We start from the raw sequence: 13,893 nt of genomic DNA, 5'->3' as shown, positions 1-13,893 counted from the left end.
TTGGTTCGTCTTGCGCTGTACCACGACACTAAGCATCTCCTACTAAAAAAGATGTATTTCGTGTGTCGGCGTGCAATCATCTGTCGGTAATAAAGTTTGCAGATACTCACTACGACTTCCATACTCCACCTCTGACTCTAACCCGGAAATTATTTCCACATTGAAGAGGAGAGGCGCCTTCAGCCATCGGGAAGTAACAGAAAAACCGCCAAACAGTGTCACGTCGTTCGATTTCCTGTACACATCTAAATTACCGTACCTACAGGGTTTTTCATGTAACGCATTTTCTCTGTAACTTAAGGAGTATTTGCGTAGCTAGCCAGGAATACAGTTAATTCTGTTATTTTTCACAGAGTTCAGAAACGATTTATAGAAACCATAAAAATGTCAATGGTGGAGCAAGAGACTCTACACAATTGGCTGTGTTCAGATTCATGTTCTGGTGGCCGAATGTTCATTTATGTGGGGTGTTCAAAAGAGTGTCCATCTTCTAGAATACACAACACAACGCGCCTTCTAAACGACCTGCCGACGAGGTGTAGAGTTGCTCGTGTCACGAAATGACAGCTTCCGAGATGCGATCTTTAACGTCATCTACAGTTGTGGGTTCGATGACATCAACACCATTTTCTAGACATCCCCACAACAAGAATTCCGTAGCTGTACGGTGAGGCCATTCCTGAGGAACAAGACGTCCTAAACATATTCCAGGAAATCTGTTGTTCCCTTCTTGCGCAAGACCACGACGAGAATACGTCGGGTGACCATCGTGCTACACTGCTACACTCACTTACGGCCTCTAGTGTCCAACGTTAAGACTAACATTTTCAAGGAGATTACCTAAACTGTCGACAATAAAAGATCGATACATCTCGCCTGTCAGCGTGTCTGCGAAGTAGTGTGCACCGATGATTTCATCTCCAAAGATTCCACACCATACATTAACGGACCACGACGATCGACATGACGTACTCCATTTTTCTGTGGCCCGGTAATGCATACTATGACGCTACAGTACACAGTAATTTCTGAACGTGGATTCATCAGAGAAGGAAGACGCCCAGTGTGAAACTATTCATAACCCGTTCGCAGAAAGTAGCTCTCCAGACGAGACACCTGCAAGATTGTACAAAGATGATGCTAGCAACTGGCAAAAAGGGTAGGTCATTCCTGTTTTGAAGACATGCCGTAGGACAGATGCACATAATTTTAGGCCTATATGGTTGACGTAAATCTGTTGTAGAATTATGAAACGTATTTTATGCTCAAGAAGTGTGATATTTTCGGAGAATGAAAATCTTCTCTATAAAAATCAGCATGGATTCCGCAGACAGAGATGTTGTGAAACAGCTTGCTCTGTTCCACCACGAGATCTATCGGCGCTCAGATTGACGCCGTGTTCCCGACTTCAGGAAGGCGTCACCGTCCCGCACCGCCTTTTAGTGGAACAAAGAGAAGTTACGGAGAATCGGATCAGGTTTGCAACTGGATTCAAGGCTTCCTTGCAGGTAAAACTCAACATGTCGCTCTTAAGGAAACAAAATGTACAGATGTAAAGGTAATTTTCGGAGTATCCGAAGGGAGTATGATAGGACTATTACTGTTTACATTGTACATAAGCGATACAGCACAAAGCGTTGGAAGGTGTGTAAGCCTGTTCGCAGATGATGCGGTTATCTATAAAAAAAATAAAAAACAAAAAAGTATCAACGCCAGAAGACAGTATTGATTTGCAGAATGACCTACACATGATTAATGAATGGTGCAGGCTCTGACGGTTAACCCCGAACGTAAATAAATGCAACATATTGCGCGTACGTGGCAAAATACATCCACTATTGCCCAAGTAAACTACTGATGACAAATTGTTGAAAACAGTATGCACTGTAAAATATCTAGGAGCAAGCGCTCGTTCTACCGATTCTTGCGTATTCGTCGTCAATCTAGGATTCTTATCAGGTGGGACTCACAGAAGACAGAGAAGAGCCAACAAATGGTGGCGCATTTCGTTACTGGCACGTGTAGTCGGTGCGACAGCTTTACAGAGATGCCCAACGATCTCCAGTGGTAGTCATTACGACAGAGGCGACGTGCGCCTCGGACAGTTTTAGTGTTTAAATTTCGAGCGAGTACTTTCCGGGAATAGTCGGACAACATATTACTTCCTCCCACATGCATCTCACGAAATGACCGCAATGAGTAAATTAGAGTAATTAGAGGTAATACAGAGACTTACCGACAGTCTCTCTTCCCACGGGTAATTCGGGAGTGGAACAGGGAAGTGGGCATTAGTTAAAGTGGTACCAGAAGAACCCTCCGTCACACACCGTCAGATGGCTTGCAGAGCACATGGAGACAGACGGTCCAAAGTGCAGTAGATCGCTCGCTAATTCGATGTCAGACAACCAACGATGAGCAGCTATACCATTCAAAATAACCATACATGCACATCTGCCCTGAGCGCTATGGACACCCGGTGGGCGTTGAAAGTCCGGCTCGTCTGGTGACTCGAGGTACGCGTTTCTACAGTCCAGTGGCACGGCATGAGAAAGTCCAAGACCGCACAGGCCACGAAACGGAAATCTTGACGTATCTGCCAGAATCTCTCATCGGCGAACGACACAGCACTCTACTGATCGAAAATTTCCATCCTTCTGAACTCCCACAGCAGCCTGCAGACGATCTGCACTTTCAGCAAGACAATGCACAAACACAATCGCTCCAAAATAGTATCCGAACCGTTACGGAATATACTAAGAAAAAGAAAGCGATTGTGTGGCACTCTAGATCACCTGCCTTCAGTACCACTAAAGCCCATTTACGACGCAGTCAAGGGAAATTAGTCTCTTCCACTGACCAGCATACGTACAAAACTAATCTCAGACATTTCGTTGTAATCAGTCATGAGACCTACAAATGCACTGTGTTTCACGTATGAGGCAAGCGCGACGTCCGGCGCTGAGCGGTGACCAATGTTGTGAACGCAATCTCCGATCGCCATACATGCTACACTCCGTTCCTTGGACTTGGGTGGGTCGCTTTCAGTCTTAGCCGAATTGAACGAAACAGCACCAGCAGCCAAAGGAAGTCGTTGTAGTTTAGCACTTCAGCCTAGAGTGTCCCTAACATGTGTTCACAGAGCTGTACACAAACTCGAGCTGAAACCTTACAAATGAACGCTAATGTGTCAACTGGCTAATTCAGGTACGATAATTCCTGTTATTAAAGACACTTCGCGGCATCGCTTTGACAATCTCTTCCACTGACAATCTCTTCCACCTGCTTTAACAATCTCTTCCACTGACCAGCATCAAACAACTGTAGGACTTGTAGTTAGTTGTCACTTCTCTCAAAATGGGTTGCAGTATGTTGTTCAGATACCCAACAGCATAAATGGTTTGTTGGAACAAGTTCAGTCCTACAATTCGTGTTGGATTGACATACTACCGTTCTCACATCATTCTTCATTTCACGATGAGGAACTTTAGCCCTCATGCACAGACTGCAGTACTGACGCCGAGAAACCGTACCTCAACTGGCCACTTGGCGCTCTACTGTTACTGTAGAAGGTTTCAGTTTCTGTGAGAACACTGTCGACACACCAGTCTTCAGTGCTAAATGGCACCAAGATTTCCTTCCCAGATCCACTCCTCGACAGTCCAGTTCGGCTGAAACTGGCGCGCCAACTGACAAATCCCACGAACGGGAGTTGGCTATGGGGCTAATAACCCCATACCGTAACAAAAAGAAAAAATGAATAGTATAGAATTTCAACTGAAGCCTCGGAAACCGCATGGAAAACATGTATCATGACACCGGCAAACGAAACGGATAAAACAATCTGACAACAGCATCGTGGAATGTGAGGACAATGCTTCAGCCTGGAAAAATGGAAGAAATAGCCAACGAAACCATACCATTTAACTATGATGTGGTAGGGCTACAGGAAATAAGCTGGCAAGGAAATGGGCAGACACATAAACCAGAGTACTCGATGTTGTATAGCGGACCAGAAGAAACGACAGACCAATTCGGAACAGGGTTTATAATAACTAGGGAAGTTAGGACTAGTTTACTAGAGTTTGAACCCATAAATGAAAGGATGCCCAGACTCCGACTAAGAGAAATTTAGGAATATATCAACAGTATATGCACAAGCAGCGACAGAGGAGAAAGAGGATACAATAAAAGAACAGTTCTATGAAGACTTGGAAAAGTATGCTGCGCAGTACTACATATGACCTGATGCTAGTAATAGATGATTTTAATGTAAAATTAGGAAGGAATCAACATCAATATGGAGTTTCTTGGAAATATTCACTACATGAATAAAACAACGAGAATGGAGGCTTACTATGCCAATTCGCAACAAGGAATAATAAGATTATTAAAAGTACCTGCTTCTCACACAAAAGGATCCATGTGGGACCTGGAAGTCTGCAGTCAATGAAGTAGTCAATTAAATTGCCCATATTTCAGTGACTGCACGGTACTCCACGTCTATCATAGACGTACAGAGCTGCAGAGGACCAAACTGTGACTCAGACCACTTTGTGATAAAATCAGTCCTCAGAGAGAAACTGTCACTAACAAATCGCAAGTGAACAGAAAAGAACATGAACTAGGATACTCACAAACTGAAAATCCCTGATCAAGTAAAAAGTACCAAGTAACACTAAAAGTTAGCCATAGTTAGTAAAAATTGAGCAATAAAGAGACTGAATAGGAGTAGACGAAAGGCAGAGTAGGATTGAAGAAGCCATTACATATGCTGCAGAAGAAATAATAAGCAAAAGAAGGAACAGAAGAATCCAGGAATGGTATGATGAATATTGCAGGTCAGCAACAGAGGAAAAGAACAGGGCAAGAACAAAAGCGCTTCAGAGAGAAACCAGAAACAATGTGGAACAATATTGTCGCAGAAGAAGCGAAATAGTCCAGTCGCCGTAGTGTACTGGTTATGATATTAGCTTGTTGCATGGAAGGTCGTGAGTTCAAAACTCACCTGAACTGAAACATTTTAATTTCTATCTTCGGTTCGAGTACATTCTAGAAGTATCCACAAATGGCAAGAATCATTGTACTTCAATGTTCTGTAGCTGTACATATATACACTGTATGTGTTCTGGCCGGAGGCACTTCGCTCTGCGCTCTTGTGTGTGCAAGTGCTGAATAAACCTTCGTTACGTGAAGTTAGTGTTCGTCATTCATCTGCTTACACCTTCCTCTACGTGACAATATAGAGAATTAAGGAGAAGAGATAACAGACTGCAAGAGAAAGAAAAACGTAGACTAAGAAGAAATTTCAAGAAACATGAGAGTTACAGGAACAGAGTGAAATAAGGAAGTTCTACCATGCTGTACGCAAAATAAAGAGCAGATTCCAGCCAAAAATAATGGTATGCTCCAGTTAAGATGGTAAAATGGTAAGGGAGGAAGAACACATGGGCAGAGTATTTCAAAGATACACTAAATACCAGCGTAGAAGGTGAAGATACAGCTGAACAGAAGGAAAGAGTGTATCCGGAAGTAGAAAATGAGGCAAGAAATACAACACTACAAGTCTCCTAGCCTGTACAAAGACGAAACACAATCGAGGCCCTGGGGAAAACAGCATAATCCCTGAATTAATAAAAACTTGTGGAGAGACTGTAATAAAGTAACTGCATACGTTAATATCAGATATATGGGAAACAAAAACTATGCCAGATAACTGGAATAATAATCCCCATCTATAAGAAAGGGCACAGCTTATAAGATCTTCAAAAGTATATTAAACGAAAGGATACAGAAGTGCGCAGAAGACATAGAAGGATAGTACCAGAGTGGCTTTCGACCAGGCAGAGGAACAATTGAGCAAATATTTGTGATAACACATATGATGGAAAGTTCTATGAATACGATGTAGATCTGCTTTTCCCATTCATCGACTTCAAACAAGCCTTTGACGATATAAACCGGCAAGAACTGTACAAAGAACTGGAAGATGCTGGCATATGTGCTAGACTAATTAGACTAACCAGAATGGCAATGACAGAGACAAGAGAAAAAGTAAAGGTCCTTAGCAGAACAAGTGAAAGCTTTGATTTTAATAATGGCGTGAAGCGAGTGATAGTCCCTCCACTGTCCTCTTCAATATAGCCCTGCATAGTGTAGTACATAAAATCAACAAGAGAAGCATCATATTTATGAAAACTAGACAGTTTTGTGCATGCGCTGATCACATCGCTATAGTAAGAAGAAAAATCAATACACTCCAAGAAACATACCGAGCAATGGAAATGGAAGCATTAAAAATTGGCCTCATAGTAAATGGAAACAAAACAAAATATATGGTAATGTCACAACCTGGGATCAGAAGAACCACTCAGACCTAAACTTCAGTGGGAAATGCTTAAAAAGGAGTGCCCTCTTTTAGATACTTGGGAGCCCTAAGAACAAATGATAACACTATTGAAAAGGCTAAAAAGGAAATACAAGTAGGAAACAGAGCTTACTTTCCAAATATGCAGCTTTTAAGAAACAGCCTTATTACAAGTAAAACAAAACTACTGGTATACAACTCCCTAGACCGCCTAGTTACACAAACGGGTGACAGGTATGGACGTTGGCAGAACATGACAAAAATGCACTAAGAACCTTTGAGCTGAAAATACGTAAAATCTATGGTCCAATAAGGCAGGAAGAAGGCCGGAGAACACGCTACAACGCCGAATTACAAGTATTAATACAAGGTAGGAACATAGTAAAATCACAACGAATACGATTGCTCGGACACGTTGAGAGAATGGCAGAAGATAGAATCCCGAAGAAAATGGTTAAAGGTGTGATCCATTCAGCTAGGCGAAAAGGGAGACCTAGAAGAAGATGGATTGACGATGTAATATTGGATCTCACCAGTGTGGGGGTCTGGTTGTGGAAAACAGCAGCAATGAACCGAGAAATGCGGAGGAAAATCATTGAAGAAGCCACGGCTCACCAAGGGCTGTAGCGCTACCAAAGACGAAGAAGAAGAAGAAGAAGAAGACGAGGAAGAAGTAGAATGTAAGAAGAGAGAGAAAGAGAAACATCGTTACCGAAGTCCAAATGTGTTACGTCTGAGTAATTATGAAACACGAATAAAATCCAGAAATCGAAGCACTGTGTTTGATTTTATCCTCCAGAGCAGCTCTCCTACGATCCGTTTATCATCGCCAGTATAAAGCAGTGCACGAGCGGATGAGAGGGCATCGCCAAGATACAGGCAACAGTAGAATCACACGAAGAAAACGTCACGGAACAGAAACAAACGCAAAGACTAAGTAGACTCATTCAGTTATGGAACAGGTTAAACTTGTTTATGAGATTAACAATGTTATTCCAATAAATAATGTGATGGCAATTGCCCTTCAAACGATAAAATAAAGCGATTCAAGAAACTGCCTGATACACATCCAATTTCAACATTTTTGAAAGAACATTCAAGCCACCTACCACCTACTGAGTTAAGAGAAAAAAGAAAATTCTTTAATTTTGTAATATCCACTCAGACCTTGCCACATCACCCTGGTCTAGTGGCTGCAAGTAATTTTTAACGCGGAGAATTCTAAAGTTGTGGACTGTATTGTAAAATTGTACCGGGTTTAGACTGTAAGGTTGATGAATCACAACAAGAGTCGCCGGCCGCGGTGGTCTAGCGGTTCTGGCGCTGCAGTCTGGAACCGCGGGACTGCTACGGTCGCAGGTTCGAATCCTGCCTCGGGCATGGGTGTGTGTGATGTCCTTAGGTTAGTTAGGTTTAAGTAGTTCTAAGTTCTAGGGGACTTATGACCTAAGATGTTGAGTCCCATAGTGCTCAGAGCCACAACAAGAGTCAGTCAAAGCCCGAAAAATACCTGGTAGAAAAAGTATGTGGGGGATATAATGAAGCATTATCACAGGAGCTGATTTGTAGTTAAAGAAAATGTAAGTGTTTCCATTTCTTGATAAACTATTGGAGAAACCAAAGATGAAATCTTCTGGGTTTTTAGACCCGTCATATTTCCTCCTAAAATAATCGACGTTTCGATCCCTTTGCTGGGATCTTCATCAGGATGTTTCGGTGTCCACTATTGTTAGAACACTATCACAGACCAGTGTCGCGTTCTCTTATAAAGGGAGGGGGGAGGGGGTTAAAATTCTTGTGGCTACCACTGGTGGGCTATCATCACAGGTTAATATTCCCGCACTTATGCAGAGGATGGCGTTATTGGCTAAACGAAAGGTTCGAGAAGCGGTTGAAATTTCTAAGAATGCATTTAATTTCAATAGAGAAGATGGCTATAGGCTTCCGGGATCGTGGCTCCCCGCCATCAAGGAAGTGAATATGCGGCCGCGGTGTGCGAGCGATACAAAAGACATGCTGCATCTCACCTCGGAGGACAATATTATTTTGGGTAAATATTCCCCCTCTCTTGCTCTGTCAGTTTCGCATCTAGCCAATGATGACGGCCAACCAATAGCAGTACGAGGAATTTCAACCAATAACCCTTCTTCAGCGTAAGTGTGGAATAGTGCCTTTCTATCCAATGACGATGGGCCACCAATAGTATCCACACGAGTTTAGCCAATACGCCCATTGTTCTGCGGGAATATTAGCCTATGACGATGGCCCACCAACGGTAGCCACAAGAATTTTAACCGATACACCCACTTCTCCAGCACAAACGCGGGAAAATTCCCCTTTATAAGAGAACGCAACACTGGTCTTTGACAGTGTTCTAGCAACATCCTGAAGAAGATCCCAGCAGAGGGGTTGAAACGTCAATTATTTTAGAAGGAAATATGACGCGGCTTAACAACCCATAAGATTTTTAACTTTAGTGACAACGACTTCGAAAGCTAGCAGACTTACATCGGAGAAACTAGTTTTTCTTTTTTTAGTGAAAGACGAGAATGCACACAGGGTTGTCTGGCGAGAGAGTACTGGAGGAATGCTGAAAAGGCTGAATTGTCCGAACCGTTAAAGCAAGACTCGTAATTATATCTTCCGACAATCTACACAGATTGTTCCCTCCAAACCGACCTTCGAGTTTTCTATGACTATTCTTCCGCCTCTTACATAGTGCCGTATTAGAGACCGTGAAGATACTATCAGAATAATAAAAGCTCGCAAACATTCATCCGAAGGTCCGTCTGTGAAGGTACACTCTGACATGGATTTGATACTGAGCTGGAGATCGTAGACGCAAACATATAAGGGTATGGGACTAGGTGATACGTGAGATCACATTTATTTTAAGAGGTGCTAAAAGAGCACATCGAAGTCAAAGAAAGCACAAATTTCACGGCGAAAAAGTTAATCCTATCATGCTTTCCTCGCGGTAAGTGAATTTAGTTCACGCCTCCATGTACCTCGCGTTTGGGAAAAGTGATGGAATATGCGATGATCCTGATGAGCATGAAATAAGAGAGAACTGTTTTCTAGTCTAGTTCCTGACTGTAACAAACATAATGATAATAAGAACTCTGCTTCTGACAATAGTGGAAGTGTTCCCGAACTTGTTATTGTCGTACATAAATTGAACACGAACGTCAGGACAAACATCAGAATGAGGAACACAACCTGAAATCACGTACATGACATATTTGGGTAGGAATGTGACTGTGATGCCATTTTAATGGATGTTAAAAGAAGCACTGTAATGGACAAGAAAGCCTTAGAAATAAAAATACTTGTTAACAACCAACTATCTTGAAGAAAAACTGACACTGTATTACTTTAGTGCATTTGAAACTCTAAAAATCTGATATCTTACCTTCCTCCAACTTTTGAACAGCCTTTCTCAACTTCGCATTTTTCACACATACAGATCAATGTCACAAATAAGAGAAAATGACACTGATCGATCGATTAAGAAGAACTCAGCAGAAGACAACTGGACTGTTGGACTGACACTTAGGCTCCTAGCCACCTAAGTGAAACTACGTGTGTAAGTTATCGGTCATTCTCCTGAAAGAATGGAACTGAGGCAACAGTTGTAGAGAGTGCTTGATCTGTAAAAGAAGAGGTTCCAGATTTGTGACTCTTCTTTTTTAAATTTTTTAACGTATTAAAACATTTTAACGCTTTTTTCGTCAGAGGTTCCGGTACGGCGAACCGGCGCGTACAGTCACAAATTAAGCACTGGTAGGCAAAAGAACCACAAAGAATTTCCTGGCTGCAAAGAAAAAAATAATTTTTACGGCTAATTAACGAGAAAAAGGCAAAAAAGAAAGTGACTGGACACGTAATTCGTTACAACGCACTCCTAAATAATATCTTGAAAGGAAAATGATCAAATTTAAAGAATGAGGCCCAGGATCACAGAATCAATGACGGCCAGTTCCACACATTTAAACAACAGCGGCTGCACCAACTAGAGGCAGGCGCTCTGCAGAAGGGCGCGCGGCGCGGGCGCAGCGGCGCTGACCTGGTGAGATTTCGGCGGAGCCACTGTGAGCCGAAATGTCTGCAGCGCACGCCGCCTTATCGATCCGAGCCCGTCCCGAAAACGGGCGAAGCGTGCCAAACGGTGCGGTCGAAATTTTCGGAGTCACGCAGAGGCGGGCGGAAGCCGGGGAGACTGAGCAGCTACCTGGACAGGACAGCAGGTGTTCCGGGGTCGATAGGGAAGCGGCCAACCACGCCCCCGCGCCGCCGCGCGCCGCGTGCGTGGTATTGAACCCGGCGTTGCTACCCCGGGACTCCGCGGCCAGATTCCCGCACGCGCAGCTCGCGGCAGCACGTAAACATCGGATGTCGCTTTCCGCGCAGCCCTTCGCGTTAGGTTTACGAAATGGCGTTTTCCCGAGGGAAAATGTGGCATAATCGAACGCACCGAAGACATCCACGCCGTTAACCCAGTCGTTGGAGATGAGGGAATAGTCACAAACAAAAGCGATATGCCACTTAGCCTCGATCAGCAACTATCCCCGACGTAGTGTAATTTAGGGGGCACCGAGTAGCTGCCTGATTTTTAGTATAGCGCACGAAGAAACACCTGCATGCGAGATACTTTTAACTGACTCGTCAGTAACAGGACCACGATTCTACACACTTCGCAAAGACATTGCAAAGAGAGTACTTTGTGTCCGTGTTAGTCCTCCCTCTCCTACTCCAGTATTACTTGTAGTGAGGAAAAAAGTACTTTATCTGTGCCTCGGTATGACATCTAAAGAAGAGACCAGAAGTACAGAGCAGAACTGCTGTACAGAAGCCTCAAGTGGCGCTTCCGTAAAAGTATTCAAAGATACGTGGGGACGTCGTTTTCATGGTCCCAACGATTCTCATCCAAGTTCCCGTAGTATCTCTTAGACTATTATACAGACAGCTCACCGACCTGTTCCCAACGGCCTCGCAGTCTCTGTCTGAATTGCTTTGATGTCTGCTGTAAAGCGGTCTTCGTAAGGATTTCAAACACAGTATTAGCACGTATAGTAACACAAACAGTCGTGTGCGCGGTTTCCGTAACAGAAGTCTTCCCTTCTTCCGAACGTAGTCTTTCCACGTATCATCCCCTCGCAGTATTACTCTTAGACAGTTGAACGACATGACCGACTAGATCAAGTACAACCACACACCACCACCGGACATTCCTCCCCTAGAATCCTACAACACTCAATAACTCAAATGAGCTAACTATTACGGTACCTACAATACGGTACACACGCCGATAAGATTACAGTTAATTAAAGTACAGACTAGTTCTGAATTGTTGTTATGCACGAGCTTTGGAAACTACATTAAGAGGCCTAGTAATGACAAAATCTGTTGTAAGTAATCTTTTTCTTTCTAGGACACAGTGTAATAATGAAAGCTAACACGCCATTTGTAGGAAAGCATACTGTTGATTGTACCGGGCAGGTCAACTTCTCGTTTTAAGGGGTGAGTCCAAATCCCAAACATTGCCAAAATAAAATTATATGACCACCGTACCTAAGGACCACAACAAAAAGGGTTAAAGCACAAGGCGACACTTATCTCCACAGCAGAGAGTTGATCTTTGTGCCTGCTGTACAAATCGAAAAGTACACAGAACAGGACAAACAGCATTACAACGCAACGTCATGTCATTTGACTGCAATCTCTTCAGCCCGGCGTCACACATCCTCTATTCCGCGAGTACCAACTGCAACAAACGTTCACCATTTTTGCTGCGCGTCTTAAATGTCGCCGCGAGAGCGAAGCTATAAGGAACGAGGAACTAGCTCAATTACCGAAGGACAACGGAAGAAAGTAGCCGTGACCTAAAAAATGACTCATCAGAAAAAAAATCAAGGAAGGATTTGAGTCCAGCATTTTCGAAATACGAGTCCGAGTTTTACCACGCTTTACGCTACACTCCGTTGCAAACGTGTGTAGTGCCGAACATTAGAAACTGTATGGATGAGTACGCTTCAACAGCACAGCGCGCAGATTTCAATTTTATGCACAGAGAGAGGCATACTTTTACGAGTATCTACCGAAGAAATATTTACTATTTCGCCGATACGTGACGTTTCATTTGCGCCAGCAGCTGGGAAAGTGGCATGACACAGTTCATCCTTGCGTAGATTTGACTCCCGTTAATAGGTAAATGTGCCTCGAATGTGCACGGAAAATTCAGCAGCCGATCTGTTTCTGTTACTATTCGAAGCACCTAGCAAGAATGTTTAACCTTCAGGGCGGATACAACTTCATGCGGCGGCGAACAAATGTATCTCCTTTCGCAATAAATGCGTGCCGACCTCCCCTCCCCCTCCCCCCTCTCTCTCTCGTGTGTGTGTGTGTGTGTGTGTGTGTGTGTGTGTGTGTGTGTGTGTGTGTGCGCGCGCGCGCTCTATGAAGTACGCGCTACTAGCGGAACTTTCGGAGCTACTGATTTTTGACCTTTTCAGCTACTTTTCGACCGCCCAGTACGCAAAACGTTACACGGAATATCCGAAGACGTGAAAGTAACAGGGGCCCTACACAGGAACTCGGTGTTTGGCGAGATGGAACGACCGGTTGTACACAGTCAGGGTCAACTACGACGCGCGGGACGCAGCTGCGCGACTACAAGCGTGACGATCGGGGGTTGCTACTAGAGGGTACACCCGTCTGGTAGTTCGGCGACGGCTTCCTGACGCGAATACGGGACAGGCGGTCACCACATACGCAAAACTGCACACATCTGCATAATCTGTGCTGCTGAAACCACCGTATTTGTGAATGCACAAGCATAGCAAGAAAGTGTAGTACTTACGAAAATGTTTAGCGGGAGTGAGAATTAAGGGGCGTAGCTAGCGAGCACTGTATGTGAGCGTCATACGACTTTCGCACTCCGTGCACTAGCCGGTCGCAAACTACTTTGCGCCAGGGCCACACCACAGAGTCCCTCGCCCGTGGCAGCGCACTCGGCAGCAGATTTTAAAGTGAAGAGTGACTGGTGAGCCAGCAAGTGGGCGGCGGCGACGCACCGTAGAGCACCCTGCGGATGCCGCGGACGCCGGCCACCCCCGGAGAGGCGGAGGCGGCGCCGGCGGCGGCTGCGGCGGCGGCGGCGGCCACGAGCTCGTGGTGGGCGGCGGCGGCGGAGGCGGCCGAGCCCTGCGCCTGCGGGTCGGGCACGCACGAGCCGATGATGATGCCCATGGCTGGCGCCTGGCGGCCGGCCAGCGTCGCGACTGGCCGCGCGCCGCCGCCGCCGCCGCCGCGCCCGCCATAACGATTTTAGCCACCCCTCCCTCTCTCTCTCTCTCTCTCTCTCTCCCGGCCCGCCAAATATCAACACGCGGTGCGCGCGCTTCGCTGCCGCCCGCCCGCCCGCCGCGTAGCGCGTGTCGCCGTGCACCCCGCGGCCCACACGCTCGTTCTCCGGCCTTCTCTACACCCGAGCGATCGTACAACAGCAAAAGATAAGGCTCTCTACAACG

The 13,893-nt window shown here is 45.0% G+C and overlaps 1 protein-coding gene across 1 annotated transcript in view; it reads right to left on the bottom strand.

Moving 5' to 3' along the window:
* The window catches only part of LOC126176011 (E3 ubiquitin-protein ligase ZNRF2-like), a 146,552-nt gene extending 132,933 nt beyond the window's left edge, over positions 1–13,619 (bottom strand). Inside the window, exon 1 of the mRNA XM_049923129.1 lies at positions 13,438–13,619. Coding sequence (XP_049779086.1) covers positions 13,438–13,612 — 175 coding nt within the window. The 5' untranslated portion in view covers positions 13,613–13,619. The remainder of the gene's footprint in view (positions 1–13,437) is intronic.
* Between the last annotated feature and the right edge of the window lie 274 nt (positions 13,620–13,893).

Source organism: Schistocerca cancellata, chromosome 3, assembly GCF_023864275.1.
Source record: "Schistocerca cancellata isolate TAMUIC-IGC-003103 chromosome 3, iqSchCanc2.1, whole genome shotgun sequence".
Lineage (NCBI taxonomy): Eukaryota > Metazoa > Arthropoda > Insecta > Orthoptera > Acrididae > Schistocerca > Schistocerca cancellata.
Note: the sequence above shows the minus strand (reverse complement) of the source record. Positions and strands in the feature narration are given on the sequence as shown.